The sequence below is a fragment of the Salvelinus namaycush genome, chromosome 12 (genome assembly GCF_016432855.1).
Source record: "Salvelinus namaycush isolate Seneca chromosome 12, SaNama_1.0, whole genome shotgun sequence".
In the NCBI taxonomy this organism is placed as follows: Eukaryota; Metazoa; Chordata; class Actinopteri; order Salmoniformes; family Salmonidae; genus Salvelinus; species Salvelinus namaycush.
In genome coordinates this window covers 11,986,186-12,004,016 of record NC_052318.1, presented here as the reverse complement: position 1 = coordinate 12,004,016, position 17,831 = coordinate 11,986,186, and the positions used below count along the sequence as shown (strand labels likewise).

The following is a 17,831-nucleotide window of genomic DNA, read 5'->3' as shown; positions in this document are numbered from 1 at the left end:
CAAATAAGAGTATGACTCATGGGAGGCTAGCTACACAGTCACTACCCTTACAGTCAATAACTATACATTCACTAACTATACAGTCACTAGCTATACAGTCACTAACTATACAGTCACTACCTATACAGTCACTAGCTATACAGTCACTGGTTATAAAGTCACTAGCCATACAGTCACTACCTATACAGTCACTAGCTATACAGTCACTGGTTATAAAGTCACTAGCCATACAGTCACTAGCTATACAGTCACTAACTATACAGTCACTACCTATACAGTCACTAGCTATACAGTCACTGGCTATACAGTCACTAGACATACAGTCACTAACTATACAGTCACTAGACATACAGTCACTACCTATACATTCTTTAGCTATACAGTCACTAGCTATACAGTCACTAACTATACAGTCACTATCTATACGGTCACTGGCTACACAGTCACTAACTATACATGCATTACCTATACAGTCACTAACTATACAGTCACTAGCTGTACAGTCACTAGCTATACAGTCACTGGCTATACAGTCACTAGCTATACAGTCACTATCGATACGGTCACTGGCTACACAGTCACTAACTATACATGCATTACCTATACAGTCACTAACTATACAGTCACTAGCTGTACAGTCACTAGCTATACATCCACTGGCTACATAGTCACTAACTATACATGCACTAAGTATACAGTCACTAGCTATACAGTCACTGGTTATAAAGTCACTAGCCATACAGTCACTAGCTATACAGTCCCTAGCTATACATTCACTAGCTATACAGTCACTACCTATACAGTCACTAACTATACATCCACTGGCTACATAGTCACTAACTATACATGCACTAAGTATACAGTCACTAGCTATACAGTCACTGGTTATAAAGTCACTAGCCATACAGTCACTAGCTATACAGTCACTAGCTATACAGTCCCTAGCTATATATTCACTAGCTATACAGTCACTAGCTATACAGTCACTAACTATACATTCACTGCCTACATAGTCACTAACTATACATGCACTAACTATACATTCACTAGCAATACAGTCACTAGCTATACATTCACTAGCTATACAGTCACTACCTATACATTCACTAGCCATACATTCACTAGCTGTAAAGTCACTAACTATACATTCACTAGCTGTACAGTCACTAGCTATACAGTCACTATCTATACGGTCACTGGCTACATAGTCACTAACTATACATGCATTACCTGTACAGTCACTAGCTATACAGTCACTATCTATACGGTCACTGGCTACATAGTCACTAACTATACATGCATTACCTGTACAGTCACTAGCTATACAGTCACTGGCTATACAGTCACTAGACATACAGTCACTAGCTATACAGTCACTAGCTATACAGTCACTGGTTATACAGTCACTAGCCATACAGTCACTAGCTATACAGTCACTAGCCATACAGTCACTAGCTATACAGTCACTAGCTATACATTCACTAGCTATACAGTCACTAGCTATACAGTCACTAACTATACAGTCACTAACTATACATTCACTACCTGTACATTCACTAGCTATACAGTCACTAGCTATACAGTCACTAACTATACATTCACTACCTGTACAGTCACTAACTATACAGTCACTACCTATACATTCACTAGCTATACAGTCACTAGCTATACAGTATCTATACAGTCACTAACTATACATTCACTAGCTGTACAGTCACTAACTATACATTCACTAGCTGTACAGTCACTAGCTATACAGTCACTAACTCTGCAGTCACTAGCTATACAGTCACTAGCTAAAAAGTTACTAACTCTACAGTCCCTAGCTATACAGTCACTAGCTATACAGTCACTAGCTATAAAGTCACTAACTATACATTCACTACCTGTACATTCACTAGCTATACAGTCACTAGCTATACAGTCACTAGCTATAAAGTCACTAACTATACATTCACTACCTGTACATTCACTAGCTATACAGTCACTAGCTATACAGTCACTAACTATACAGTCACTACCTGTACAGTCACTAACTATACAGTCACTACCTGTACAGTCACTAACTATACAGTCACTACCTATACATTCACTAGCTATACAGTCACTAGCTATACAGTATCTATACAGTCACTAACTATACATTCACTAGCTGTACAGTCACTAACTATACATTCACTAGCTATACAGTCACTAACTCTGCAGTCACTAGCTAAAAAGTTACTAACTCTACAGTCCCTAGCTATACAGTCACTAGCTATACAGTCACTGGCTATACAGTCCCTAGCTATACAGTCACTAGCTATACAGTCCCTAGCTATACAGTCACTAGCTAAAAAGTTACTAACTCTACAGTCCCTAGCTATACAGTCACTAGCTATACAGTCACTAGCTATACAGTCACTAGCTATAAAGTCACTAACTATACAGTCACTAGCTATACAGTCCCTAGCTATACAGTCACTAGCTAAAAAGTTACTAACTATACAGTCCCTAGCTATACAGTCACTAGCTATACAGTCACTAGCTATAAAGTCACTAACTATACATTCACTACCTGTACATTCACTAGCTATACAGTCACTAGCTATACAGTCACTAACTATACAGTCACTACCTGTACAGTCACTAACTATACAGTCACTACCTGTACAGTCACTAACTATACAGTCACTACCTATACATTCACTAGCTATACAGTCACTAGCTATACAGTATCTATACAGTCACTAACTATACATTCACTAGCTGTACAGTCACTAACTATACATTCACTAGCTATACAGTCACTAACTCTGCAGTCACTAGCTAAAAAGTTACTAACTCTACAGTCCCTAGCTATACAGTCACTAGCTATACAGTCACTGGCTATACAGTCCCTAGCTATACAGTCACTAGCTATACAGTCCCTAGCTATACAGTCACTAGCTAAAAAGTTACTAACTCTACAGTCCCTAGCTATACAGTCACTAGCTATACAGTCACTAGCTATACAGTCACTAGCTATAAAGTCACTAGCTATACAGTCACTAGCTATACAGTCACTAGCTATAAAGTCACTAACTATACAGTCACTAGCTATACAGTCCCTAGCTATACAGTCACTAGCTAAAAAGTTACTAACTATACAGTCCCTAGCTATACAGTCACTAGCTATACAGTCACTAGCTATACAGTCACTAGCTATACAGTCCCTAGCTATACAGTCCCTAGCTATACAGTCACTAGCTATACAGTCACTAGCTATACAGTCACTAGCTATACAGTCACTAGCTATACAGTCACTAACTATACAGTCCCTAGCTATACTGTCACTAGCTATACAGTCACTAACTATACAGTCACTAACTATACAGTCACTAGCTTTATAGTCAGTAGCTATACAGTCACTAACTATACAGTTACTAACTATACAGTCACTAGCTTTATAGTCAGTAGCTATACAGTCACTAGCTATACAGTCACTAGCTATATAGTTACTAGCTATACAGTTACTAACTATGCAGTCACTAGCTATACAGTCAGTAGCCATACAATTACTAGCTATACAAGCTATACAGTTACTAACTATGCAGTTACTAGCTATACAGTTACTAACTATGCAGTCACTAACTATACAGTCAGTAGCTATACAATTACTAACTATACAGTCACTAGCTATACAGTCATGTGAAATCAATGGTTCAGGCTTGTCATTCTCTAATCTCCCAATGCATTCCCTTTTCTTGTATCGGGCATATTTAGGTGATGTAATCTTCCCTCTCCTACACACACACACACACCAGTGGAGGTTGGTGGGAGGAGCTATAGGAGGATGGGCTCATTGTAATGGCTGGAATGGAATTAATTGAACGGAGTCAAACGTGGTTTGATACCGCTTGATACCATTCCATTTATTCCATTCCAGCCATTACAATGAGCCCATCCTCCTATAGCTCCTCCCACCAGCCTCCACTGACACACACACGCACACACACTTACTTTCAACTCCAGCACAAGTTGGGCCCACATCAAGGTGGGAGGGAGGGAGGAGGAGTGCTGCATGAAGTTTGAGCCCTCCCCTTTTACTCCCTCCTCCCGCTTATTCCCCAAATACAGAGATGAACCTACTCACAAGGCTGGTGGTTTAAAGCAGAGCTGCACAGCACACAGAACACACACAATAAAGCAATTCTCATGACATTACTTTAGAGGTGTGTGGATGAAATCCACACAAACAACCAAACAAACAGATACACACACAAGAACACACTTATATAAACATACACACATGGGGACTGGATTACACTACTGGACTGCTCCCTCAGCAGGACTCTTCAAAAGGTTTGTTTGACGTCTACCTCCTCAAATTTTCCATAACCTTCGCAGTATGACAGGTGACAACTTGATTTTGACAACTTGACAACTTGATTTTGAAGGGTATTTTGAAGGATATTTTGCATCTCTCTTTTTGAACAACCACAGAGCCTAGAAATAACAGCTCTTGTCCTCTGGAAGTGAGAGAATCTGACTGTGTCGAGACTGAAAGACCTCTGTGTAGTTAATTGACTTGGCTGCTTAGGAATCTATTTTCCAGCACAGTCCTCCTTTAAAACCACTTTAACTGTACTGGGAAACAGTTATAGAGCACCTTCTAAAACTCCCCTCTTCTAAGAGAAAGATCAATCCCTCTCTCATCACCTCCTCTCAGTAGCCCAGGCAGGAGAAACGGGGAGAGAAGGAGAAGAGGAGGAAAGAACAGTAGAGCCGCCGCCGTTGTCCATTAAACATATGCACCGCTCCATTTCCTCTAAGCTGAGGGTGTCTGTTGCTAGTGGGGACATGGACGCCGCTCCTACAACCGTGTTGGCAGCCGGGGATGCCACGTGCGACGAGACGGTGTGTGAGGCACTGGGTCGCTTCGAGGCCACGCTGGCGGCGGCGGTGCGCGAGGTGCACGTGGACGTGAGTGCCTTCAAGCGGGGCGTGGAGCGGCGGGTGGACGAGGCGTGTCAAGCCCAAGGGCCCCTGGCCGAGGCGGTGCAACGGCTGACGCAGGAGAACCTGCAGCTCCGGAGTCAGCTGGAGGCGCTGGCCCGCCTGGTGGAGGGTCTGACAGGGAAAGGGGTGGACAGGAGCGCCCTGGAGGAGAGGGACAGTAGGGGACAGATCCCCATGACTTCGTCCCAGGGGATGGTGAACAGGAGCCACGGGAGTCCCTCCACCATGGTCCCCAATGGACCGTCAGAGTCTGGTTCTTCTGGTCTTGGTTCTGGGTCTTCTGGTTCTGGCGCCTCTAGTTCCACATCAGCCCATCTCTCCAGCAGAGAGCCCATGGAGGACAACATGGTTAATGTGAGTATTGCCTTGTTACTGAAGAAGATATTGTCCCATTTAGTATCATTTAGTAGAATGCAAGGGAATGTCATCTGGGAAAATTGAAAGCCTTTCATGATGGGGGGGGGGGGGGGGGGGGGGGGGGGGGGGTGTGTGTGAGAGAAAGAGAGATTGAGACAGTGCTAAGTTGTAAATCTGTTGTCTCTCTCAGTGGGGAAAGTGCTGTGTTGCCCCTGGTGATTCATTTTAAAGCTCCTGGCTTAGTGTAGTACTAATACATTAAATAGTGTGAAGCTGCGTGTATCTACAGTAGGCAGTAATGGGACAAGGGGAAGCTGCCCATCCTCCACCCGAATGACCTTCTTTAAACATGTCACTTTTTGCATTTGGAGACACTCCAAAAAACGAATTCAAGCGTCTATGTGTACACCACAGGAGGCTGCTGTGGGGAGGACGGCTCATAATAATGGCTGGAACGGAGTGACTGGAATGGCATCAAACACATGGAAACCACGTGTTGGATGTATTTGATACCATTCCACCTATTCCACTCCAGCCATTACCACGATCCCATCCTTCCTGTTAGGGGCGGCAGGTAGCCTAGTGGTTAGAGCATTGGACTAGTAACCAAAAGGTTGCAAGATCAAATCCCCGAGCTGACAAGGTAAAATCTGTCGTTCTTCCCCTGAACAAGGCAGTTAACCCACTGTTCCTATGCCATCATTGAAAATAAGAATTTGTTCTTATTAACTGACTTGCCGAGTTAAATAAAGGTCAAAAATATATTAAAAAATGTGGGTGCCACCAACCTCCTGTGATGTACACACATATTCATGAATATACAGACACCAGAAAATACAAGTAGTGGAATGTATTTGGAAATACACTTGGAAAGTAAAGGCATGTATTTGAGAATATTCAAATACACTGACTCAAATACACTCCCATACATTTAACCCAAGTGGTTTCGGTGTTTGAAATAATGTATTTGAAATAGTATTTATAGGAAATTATTTGAAAATACTTTCACATACACTGTACATCCAATAGGAGTAGTTGATTCGAGCCACATCATTTGAAAAATACTCAGATACACAGAATATAAGTATTAAAATAAAAAAAGAACACACACACACACACACACACATTTCTGCAGACACCCATATCTACACATTCAATGTAGCATCTCTGCTGGTGGTTTCTCCAGTGGGACCATGAGCATGGCATCCAGAGGACCTCTTACTGTCTGCCTGTCTGTCTGTGTGTCATTAGGTACCTCCCATTGAAAGAAGATACTGTACATGTACACACATGAATGCTCCCACAGTTTTATTATTTAATCAGACTGTGTAAGGGTATCTATTTTTCTTTCATGGCTATTTTTAAGTGTACTTGTTGTACCCTGTAGTGCACCTTGAACTAACTGGATGCTCGTACACTACTTCTAATCTCTCATTGAATCCGAAGATTTAAATCTGTCTGTGTGTTTTTCGGTTAAGCCATGAGGCCAGTCAGTGTTATCTGCTCCTCCATTCCCCTCTCTCCGCTCCTTCCGTCCTCGCAAAAGGGCACATGTATTTTTGTCAGGGCAGGCCTGATTGATGGCTCTGGTCCTGGACATTTGGGTTGGAACTCTTTGGGACCGCTTTGTACCCCCCTGGTACAGACAGCTCCGTATGGAGCTTTAAATCTCCCATCAACTTTTAAAACAGGCCTCACTTTTTATAGCCAACGCCAAGCTAGTTTGAGTCCTCAGCTGTGTGTGTGTGTGTGTGTGTTTCACCTGAAAGTATAATTTTCAGTCTTGGTTCAGGATAGATTTTAAAAGCACCACAAAGTCCTAGCTAACATAACTTCCCATAACTGCAACTCTGGATGTATAGAAACAGAGAGAGAGGAGAGAGAAAGGCTGGAATAGGAGACAGACAGAGCAGCAACCCTCTCCACCCTTCCCAGCACCTTCATAGGTGTGTATTTTGGGTTAACATTTTTAAACTCAAAGCACAGATAGGACACATGGAAATTCATTTCCTTAGGCATTAATCATGCAAACACATTTTTATTGAGACACAGCATCAGTGAGATTCAAACCTATAATCTTCTGTTCTCTATCCATGGAATTAGTCCACTGCACCACCAGGATGGAGCTAGCATGCCATGTTTTTTAAGCATACAAAATCTGTTCATTTTAGTCTATTCAAACAGACCCCATTTCAAAGGAAACAAGCACTCATTAAGATTGGGTGTGGCCAATTAGTGGGCACACCTGAACACACCTGAACACATTTAAGATAGAGGATAGAGAGAGTTTTGCTGATGGTGAGAATGGAATGTACAGTTGAAGTCGGAAGTTTACATACACTTAGGTTGGAGTCATTAAAACTCGTTTTTCAACCACTTCACAAATTTCTTGTTAACAAACTATAGTTTTGGCAAGTCGGTTAGGACATCTACTTTGTGCATGAGACAAGTAATTTTTCCAACAATTGTTTACAGACAGATTATTTCACTTATAATTCACTGTATCACAATTCCAGTGGGTCAGAAGTTCAGAAAATGATGTCATGGCTTTAGAAGCTTCTGATAGGCTAATTGACATCATTTGAGTCAATTGGAGGTGTACCTGTGGATGTATTTCAAGGCCTACCTTCAAACTCAGTGCCTCTTTGCTTGACATCATGGGAAAATCAAAAGAAATCAGCCAAGACCTCAGAAAAATAATTGTAGACCTCCACAAGTCTGATTCATCCTTGGGAGCAATTTCCAAACGCCCAAAGGTACCACGTTCATCTGTACAAATAATAGTACGCAAGTATAACCACCATGGGGCCACGCAGCCGTCATACCGCTCAGGGAGGAGACGCGTTCTGTCTCCTAGAGATTAATGTACTTTGGTGCGAAAAGTGCAAATCAATCCCAGAACAACAGCAAAGGACCCTGTGAAGATGCTGGAGGAAACAGGTACAAAAGTATCTATCTCCACAGTAAAACGAGTCCTATATCGACATAACCTGAAAGGCCGCTCAGCAAGGAAGAAGCCACTGCTCCAAAACCACCATTAAAAAAAGCCAGACTACGGTTTGCAACTGCACATGGGGACAAAGATCGTATTTTTTGGAGGAATGTCCTCTGGTCTGATGAAACAAAAATAGAACTGTTTGGCCATAATGACCATTGTTATGTTTGGAGGAAAAAGGGGGAGGCTTGCAAGCTGAAGAACACCATCCCAACCGTGAAGCACGGGGGTGACATTATCATGTTGTGAGGGTGCTTTGCTGCAGGAGAGACTGGTGCACTTCATAAAATAGATGGCATCATGCGGAAGGAAGATTATGTGGATATATTGAAGCAACATCAAGACATTAGTCAGGAAGTTAAAGCTTGTTCACAAATGGGTCTTCCAAATGGACAATAACCCCAAGCATACTTCCAAAGCTGTGGCAAAATGGCTTAAGGACAACAAAGTCAAGGTACTGGAGTGGCCATCACAAAGCCCTGACCTCACTCCTATAGAAAATGTGTGGGCAGAACTGAAAGTGTGTGCGAGCAAGGAGGCCTACAATCCTGACTCAGTTATCAGTTACACCAGCTCTGTCAGGAGGAATGGGCCAAAATTCACCCAACTTATTGTGGGAAGCTTGTGGAACGCTACCCAAAACGTTTGACCCAAGTTAAAAAATTTAAAGGCAATGCTACCAAATACTAATTGAGTGTATGTAAACTTCTGACTCACTGGGAATGTGATGAAAGAAATAAAAGCTGAAATAAATCATTCTCTCTACTATTATTCTGACATTTCACATTCTTAAAATAAAGTGGTGATCCTAACTGACCTAAGACAGGGAATTTTTACTCTGATTAAATGTCAGGAATTGTGAAAAACTGATTTCAAATGTATTTGGCTTATGTGTATGTAAACTTCTGACTTCAACTGTATTTGAGAAAATTCCAAATATCAAACCATTAGGAGAAGTTTCCTAGAACACTACCAACATTTAAATTAAAAGTAACCATGTTTGAACTTTTAGGAAATGTTCTGTTTTTTTTTTGTCAAGTTCCTTAAAGGGATACTTTGGGAGTTTAGAAGTGAGCCCCTTTATCTTCTTCCCCAGAGTCAGATTAATTTGTGGATACAATTTGTATGTCTTTGTGTCCAATATGTAGTAAGTTAGAGGTACTGTAGTTTAGAAAGCCAATGCTAACTAGCGTTAGCGCAAAGACTGGAGGTCTATGGGTATCTGCTAATTCCAGTCATTGCGCTAATGCTAGTGCTAGTTAGCAACTTCCTTCAAACTGCACAAAGAGACATAAAAATGGTATCCATGAGCATCTGACTCTGGGGAAGTTTATAAAGGGCTTCACTGCCAAAATCCTGAAGTATCCCTTTAAATGTGCTGAGAAAGTTCCAAAGCCAAGCAACTATCCTGCACCATTCCCAGAAAGTTGTGGGAAGGTTGTATGCAAAATAACCATTGGACAACCACGCTCTCACCATGCTCTAAGAAACATGGTTCTCAGAATGGTATGTGCTAGCTGAGAGGCTATTTTGGGTTGTTGCTGGTTACAGGTCAGGATTTTTTGTGTTTCATATCAACTGCTCTTGGAGAATGAGAAGGGTTTGGTTGTTGGATAGATGATAGGATTAGTGGTTGGTAGGATTATGATAGGTGGTAGGTGATAGTCTGACACGGATTGTTGTTCTTATTTGACTTCCACCCCTAACGTATCTGAACACACACACATACACAAACACATACACACTTGAATTTGTATTTGGATCTACAATGAAATAAAGGGTTAGGTTTACAATTGGTACACACACACACACACACACTAACACACACACATGTATCTTGGGGCAGCAAGTACCAGGTGGAGGCCCTTAAGGAACTATTCTGGGTCTCCATATCTCTTCACTTCAGAGCAGCACATGAGGGAGTGCTTCGTCCAACCAATCCCAGTCCTGAGCTGAGCCTCCTGACAGGACGGAAAGTAGAATTCCCAAAGTAGAATTTCGTCTCCCTGTCAATATCCCCCTGAGCTGGATTGCCAGCTGTTCCCCTCTCGAAACACACACCCTGCCAACATTCCACAGCGCTGATGTCACCTGGCTGTTCCCCCATCAACCCTGACTACGTCAGAAATGCGTTCCTACAGATTAGCTGGTCAAAAGTAGGCTACATGAAAAGTGCAATACTGTTAATATGTGTTAGTGCAGGTTTTCATTGAATTTATGTCAATCAAAGCTCATCTGCAGAAAAATTCTCAGCAACAAAAGAGGGATCAAATTAAGATCTTACATCTGTACGTGTGTGTATCCCTTGTAACCATAGTCCTGTAATCCTGAGATTCAGCAAGTCTTGGAGGACAATGGAAATAAATAAAAAGCATCTTTATAGTTAAAAGTAGATCTAAATGACATCTTAAAATGTGTGTGTGTGTACCCCTTGTAACCCTAACCCTGTATTTCCTGCAAATGTGTGTGTGTTTGTTTGACTCTGTACGTGTGTTTGCATGTTTCTGAGGAAAAAGGGAGAGATCGACTAAAAGTAAAATAGATTCAGAAAGAGAGTGAGCGGGATTTTTTTTAAATGGAGAAGCAGACAGGGTGAGACAGATAGAGAGAAAAAATGATACAGTAGGTATGTGAGCCGTGCACACAGATCATCGCTACTGCTAATCCCTAGCCTCTACTGTCCCTAGCCTCTGCTATGACTTGACCGGGCTCTCATCATGGCTCTATCGCTGGCAGTCGCAGCCATGGGGGGATAGCGGGTGCGACTGCCAATCTAGAAGGCTCTGAAGTACTGAGTTCTGGCACTGAATGATAGCATTGGAACAGTTTGGCTGTCCCACTACTAACTCCCTGATCTCAAAAGGCCCTGTTTGGGGCTATATTAGGATGTAAGAGGAGTGGGGGACATTGGGGTGACTGATTACAAATCCAAAATAGCTCCAGGACTTAAGGCTTGTCTCTCCACACCTCTCAGTTAGACCCACGCGCTGAGCCCCAGTGCCACTAAAGACTACAGTCACAATTGGGACTTATGGAGACCCAGAGATAAATAGGAATAATACCCTTCCCAATGTCCAATGTTGTAATTGTCGGGGGGGGGGGGGGGGGGGGGGGGGTCAAATGGCTCTGTTTTTTGGTTCTTGGGGGGTTAAAGAAGACCTAAAGCTGTACTTTTGTTTGTATCCACAAGGTGGACCATGTTTTCAATTTGCTCATCTGGCCATTTAAGGCTATGCTAGATTCTAAGGCTATGTTCCTGGTGCCATTTTGGGCCTGTAGCAAATTCCAGTATGTTGTCCCCCACTATGAAATCGGGAAGGGGACTGTCCGTCCGCTAGTCACACACCATATCTCAGACAACTCTGGACAGATTTTGACGAAACTTGGGTGAGTGATGCATCTTGCCATAGAGATCCAGCATGTACAAAATTACACTGATTACTATAGCCCAAGGCGGGAGCAATAGTAATTAACTGAAACGTGTGAGTCACACCAGAGAGGAAGAGGTGAAGCGAGAGGGATAACTGGGCCCAAAATCTGTCTTCTCCAGCAGGTGGCATTTTATTTGGCCCATGACATGGAATACAGGGAGTGGATTAGCTAAAGAGACTGCAGTGCTCGACAATCAGGGCTGCTTGCTGGCCCGGGCAACATCTGCCGAGTTCACTGGGCCAGTTAATAAAGCTTTCATTCACACTTGTTATCAACCAGCATTCCCTCTCTGTCTCGAGTGAGCCCCGCCCCAGTCCTGGATACGTCCTGGATACTCCCACCAGACTCGTCTCAGCGGAGGCGGGAAGCCCATCAACGCTTTCAAAAGTCCTTTTCACAGCGATGTTGGCCATTCGAATGCATTAGCAAAAATCATAATAACATTTCTTAACAGGGCCATGAGCCATGCCCACATCATGTATTGTTCCTGATTTAACTTACATTTGTTTTACAGTTTATTTTATGTTGTGTTCTTTTAGATTGTGCCTATTGTGTAGTAATGGGGACGTAGTTAAGTGTGTTCTGTTTCTCTTTTATATAGGGTCACAAAAGTGTTGACAAAACGGAAGACAGAAATGTTGCTGCTGTGTTGGAGAATGGACATCACAAAGAGAAAGGTTTAAACACACACCAGTGTTGGGGTCAATTCAGTTGAAAATTCTAAGTTATTATTCAAGATTTTAGAAAACAATTTCAATTAGGGATTTGAATTTAAACTGAATTGACACACACACACCTCTTTCCTCATGCATGTCTGCTACCTCCCATTCAGTCAGTGGTCAGGAGGTAGAGGAGCACAAGCCTCATCTCCCCGTCAGTGCCCTGACCAGGACTTGTCCCGAGTCACCAACTGGCCCCAGACGAGCCTCAGTGGAGCTCAAGTCTCCTGGTCATTTATTTGCAGGTGTCACCTCACCCAAAGCCAGACCAGATTTTTTGTTTAAATCTGGTGAGTAAAATAACTGTAATATAATATAGCTAGCTATATGTTACGTATTTGTTTACTTACCTTGTAAGCAGGCTATTGATATTTTTGTAATCCTCATATTGTATGTACCCAAATCAGACGACTCATCATTCGGCGAGCCACATCTTCCCTGCACTGCCATAACCAAAACAGACTCCCCAACTGGCCCCAAACCGCCAGCACAATCTCCTGCTTTGGCCAGGAAATCTCCTGCTTCAACACCAAAGTCTCCTACCTACCCAATAGCTGACGTCACCACTCCCAAAACAGCACTAGATGCTCTGTTTAGTCCTGGTGAGTAGAACATGGATTGGACTATCTACCCTTAAAGGGATAGTTCACCCAAATTCCAAAAAGTAATTTTGGATTTTGTGCAAAAGTCTAGTAATTTTGGGGTGAACTGTCCCCCTAAGATGTGTTTTGAAAAATCAACCTTTATTATCAATAAAGGTAAATGAAGGAACATATCCATGGCTGACTTTGTTGACTTGTCTTGGTTGTTTCAGCACCAGCATTGAAGAGAGAGACCCCCGTATCAATGCGTACATTTACCCTTCCAGGCCTATCACAAGGATCAGGTACATCATATTTTTTGCTTTCAGTGGGCCAAGATTGTAACATGTAGTCATTTCTGCCAGATTGGGAATCTGTGTCTGTCATCTACTCTCATTGACACCTGGCCAGGTTCAAATAGTACGTGTTTTCTTTCAAATACAAATACTTGTTGATTAAGCCGGCCTGGAATGCCAAATGTACAATGTTTCCATTGGTTTCATTGCAGCAGTCAAGCTCAAAGAAGTGCAGCTAAAGTATTTGATAGAAAATGAATACTATTTGAACTCAGGTCTGGTTGACACAATCGATCTGACCTGATGTCACCCTCTAGTCCAAATCACACCTTGCATACAAGCTAAACTTTACCAGCAAACATTTTCTCCTCTTCTGTCCATTCTCACCCAATCAGAGAGTTTTTCTGGACAACAAACGCAAGTGAGGTCACCAGTCAGCAGTCATGCAGTGCAGAAGGAGAACATCTCTGTATCTCTGGCCCCACCTCATACCCCTGTCAGTGCCTTGAGCAGAATTAGCCCAGAGTCACCAACTGCACCTGCCCCAAATCAGTCCCCTGCCCCCCCATCATGGGCTCCTGCTGCCCCAACTCAGTCCCCTGCCACCCCAACTTGGGCTCCTGCGACCCCAATTTGGTCTCCTTCTGCCCCAACTCAGTCCCCTGCCACCCCATCATGGGCTCCTTCTGCCCCAACTCAGTCCCCTGCCACCCCAACTCAATCTTCTGCAGCACCAACTCAGTCCCCTGCCACCCCAACTCAATCTTCTGCAGCACCAACTCAGGCTCCTGCAGCCCCTCCATCTCCTTCCCCTGCACCCAAAACACCTAGTCAACCAGTATTTGAGGATACCACACCCAAAGCATCGGGAGAATTTCCTTTCAAACGTGGTGAACGTGGTAAGGGACACAAGTACTCTCTCCCTACTATCTCTTTCCTCTTTTCCGTTTCCGACTTTGTTCTTTCACATTTCTTTGTCTGACCTCCAGTTCTATTTCATTTTTTTTCTTTTCTTTCGTTCTTTTACAGTAGCAGTTAAGGCAGCGAGCCCGAGTCTAACGCGTAGCATGAGTTTCCCAGCAACCACAGGTAAAACTAGGAACTGGGCCCGAATTTGCAAAATGTTCTTAAGAATAATGTTCTTCTTAATTGTAATTTTTTCCTTAACTATGAACTTATGAAAAGTTGCTATTTCTTAATAAGGTGCTTATTTCTTATGCTTCTCATTAAGCAAAAAGTTCAGAGGAAATTAGATTCTTGAAAATAAACTTGTTCTTAATTCCAAGATAGCTAAACCCTAGTCTTAAAAACGATGGGCAGTGAGAGAATAAGCTAATGAAAGCAATTGAACATGTTTAATTCACTCAAACTTCCTCTGAAAGTTACAGTATTGATTATTTTAAACCCAAGAACATCTCAGTAATAAATATGCTAGCATTTTTAGATTGCTAGCTAGACCGGTTGTCCAGCAACAATCATCTTAAGAAGATAGTTAAGAAGTTCATTAGAAGATATTTGAGAAGTTTGTGAGAAAAATTATGAATTCTTAAGAAATGTTAGTTTGCACTTACAAACTATCTTATGAACTTCTTATTTTTTTGTTAAGAAGCTTGTTTTTGTGTAAAGTGTTTTGTGAATCTTTGTTCATTGTGTATTTTGTTGTCTGCCTTTGCCTCTCTTAGTCTTTTGTTCATTGTCAGGTTAACATTGTTCTCTCTCTTTCTGTTTCTCTCCCCCTCTCTGTCTGTCTCTTTCTCTCGCTCTGTGTGATGTGCAGAAAAACTCCTACCACCCAGAAAGGTGCCTCCCCCTGGCACAGACAGGTCAGTCCTTGACCAATTATAAAACATCAAATGAGACACTATTCAAATACATGTAAATCACAACCATGTAAACCTGGCATTTTAGTAGTTATTCAGAAGCTCAAAGATGTACATTTTTACATAATCTTTAGGAGCCTGGTCAAGTTTGGCGGTTCGGACAAGTTTGGTGGTCCAAATAAATTTGGTGGTCCAAACAAGTTTGGCGGTCCGGACATGCTTGGGGGTGGTGGGGAGCGGAAACTGCAGAGGTCACAAACGCTTCCTCGCAACCTCGGGATGCAGAGCAAACGGTCTCTGTTTGAGAGTTTGGCCTCCGAGTGTGACAGGTACAAAAGGCACAGTCAGTCACCCTGACTTCACCCATTGTCTCTCTTACCCGACTTAGCTAGCTATTACTCCCTATTGAGTAATTGCTAAACCCTAGGTTTTGAGACCATAACCCTACTCCTATCAACCCTGTACTTTGTTTTGAGTGTCAATAAAAGCCAACAGGCCCTTAGTATCACATTTTACATGTCCCTCAACCCTTTATTACATGTATATTATCACTATCATTGTGTGATAAGTCAGACAGTTGGGTCCTGTTCATATGCCACTTAGCAAACACTGTTGTCCAAAGTGACTTAAAGCATAGTGTGTGCATACATTTGTAGTGTGTGTGTAAAGAATCCCTTTGGGAATTGAACCCATTACCTTGGTGTTGCTAGAACCATGTTCTTACCAAGTGAACTATACAGCCACAAACAATTAACCACCTCTATGTTCCACTCTGCAGGTCCAAGGCTGCAGGCTCCAAGCCCAAACTGCAGCGCTCCCAGAGTTTTAACAGCGCCAGCAGCATCAAGGCAATGCTCCTGGAGTGGTGCCGATCCAAAACTTTTAGCTACCAGGTGAGTCAAGCCCTAGGCCCTTGTGACAGACTGTTCACAATGTGATAAATGTTAGCTAGCACACATGAGATTTGATTCTGGTTTCCAGCAATTTGTCCATCTCAGTTCTTCCCAGGGCTTTAGACAGCTTAAGAGGCTCCATATTATCATACCATTATTTGTTCATAACTGGACCATGTGTGTTATGTTAATAGAATATTTACCAGCAAATGTGGCTCTTAAAGTTAGTCAATATATAGGAATACTTAAGTTTTTAACTGGTCTTCTATGGAAATAACACTGTATTTGGCTCCTACCATTTTCTCCTCCATCAGAACATAGACATCCAGAACTTCTCATCCAGCTGGTGTGATGGAATGGCATTTGCTGCCCTGGTCCACTCCTTCTTCCCCCTGGAGTTTGACTACAACACACTGAATCCTGCCAATCGCAAAAACAACTTTGAAGTGGCCTTCACCACAGCAGAGTAAGTGTGTATGTGTGTGTTGGTAATACCTCAAGGAGGAGATCCTGTTACAAGTCTGTGGCATACGGTGTTATAATATATATGTATTAGAAACCTTATCTTTAAATATTGTGGGTTATATATATTTTTTTATCTTTCTCCTTCTGTCTCTCTTAGGGAGCAGGCTGACTGTGTTCGTCTCATAGAGGTAGAGGATATGATGGTGATGGGTAACAAACCAGACCCCATGTGTATCTTCACCTACGTCCAGTCCCTCTACAACCACCTCAAGAAGTTTGAGTGACACCCCTGTGCAGAGGCGATCACCCCTATCACCAGGCACACTGACACTTCGTCAGCGAGCCAAAGCACTACTCCCTACTTTGTTCAACTCTCGATAACTGTATATAACGATTGTGCTTGTACAATTCTATTTGAATTTGTCTTGTCATATAATAATGTGGTTTGGGGCTCTTATTTTGCCTCCTTTAGAAAATAGAGGTAGTGAATTGGAGAAAAGATTGTAGTTTTACAAATATATTTTTTAACTCAGAGAGCCACCTGCTGGTTATTTTCTAGTGGTGTAATTATGATTCAATGTAGATCATAAAATAAATGAAACAAGATTTCTAAAATAGTGTTTGTCATGCATGAAGCTAGCAAAACACCTGAAAGACATAATTTAAAATTCAAGTTGTAAAGAAAGTGGGAAGAAAGTGAAAATGAAAGAAGTGTAAATGCAAAGAAAGGTGGCAGGAACAACTTGTTAGTTGTACGCACTGGTCTTGAATCAGTTTGGCCTTCTGCTAATGCCATTGGCATTTTTGACTGTCTTGCAGTGAGATCATGATATTTACAGGTATGTTGATGTTTAAAAGACGTCTGTTTTTTATGTAATAAAAAGTCCAGATTGTCACTGTTACAAATAAATAGCTGTATCTACAAATTGTATTCAATGTCAATCAAATGTATTGGATTAGCTTTTATTTCAACTGTATTAAAATAATAGTGATGTACACTATTTGTTATTACTTTCTGAATTAGGTAATGGGTTGTTATATCTTGGGAATGAAACCAGAGTGGAGCTTATGCCGCGTTCATGTGCTAGTCTGAACTAGGAAAAAATTACCAAATTGCTAACTGGTTGAGCACGGCATGTGTATAACTCAGTGGTATAACTACAACCAGTTAGCAAGTCGGAAATGTCTGAGTTTCCTAGTTCAGACTAACACGTGAACACAGCATCAAACCAGCGACCATTTGGTTATAGGCACACTATCCCCTAGCCTACACCTTTCAAGGTGTTGTCACTT

General features: G+C 42.1%; 1 protein-coding gene and 1 long non-coding RNA gene across 2 annotated transcripts; both read left to right on the top strand.

The window, feature by feature from the left end:
• Positions 1-4,788: 4,788 nt before the first annotated feature.
• On the top strand, positions 4,789-17,539 carry LOC120056771 (smoothelin-like protein 2). The gene is made up of 7 exons (XM_039004978.1): positions 4,789-5,334; positions 14,134-14,449; positions 15,138-15,183; positions 15,315-15,509; positions 15,959-16,073; positions 16,388-16,539; positions 16,696-17,539. Exons 1-7 carry the CDS (start codon positions 4,822-4,824, stop codon positions 16,820-16,822), a joined length of 1,464 nt encoding a protein of 487 aa, XP_038860906.1. The 5' UTR covers positions 4,789-4,821; the 3' UTR covers positions 16,823-17,539.
• On the top strand, positions 12,366-14,253 carry LOC120056458. The gene is made up of 5 exons (XR_005477800.1): positions 12,366-12,441; positions 12,597-12,773; positions 12,891-13,085; positions 13,298-13,369; positions 13,756-14,253. It is a non-coding gene; the product is annotated as an uncharacterized LOC120056458 (long non-coding RNA).
• Positions 17,540-17,831: the final 292 nt, after the last annotated feature.

Excerpts from the sequence above, each read along its gene's own strand:
- LOC120056771 (XM_039004978.1), top strand. The coding sequence starts at position 4,822 with ATGGACGCCGCTCCTACAACCGTGTTGGCAGCCGGGGATGCCACGTGC. Across the intron at positions 14,450-15,137 it reads GAGTTTCCCAGCAACCACAG|AAAAACTCCTACCACCCAGA; the intron begins GTAAAACTAGGA and ends TGTGATGTGCAG. Across the intron at positions 16,074-16,387 it reads CCAAAACTTTTAGCTACCAG|AACATAGACATCCAGAACTT; the intron begins GTGAGTCAAGCC and ends CTCCTCCATCAG.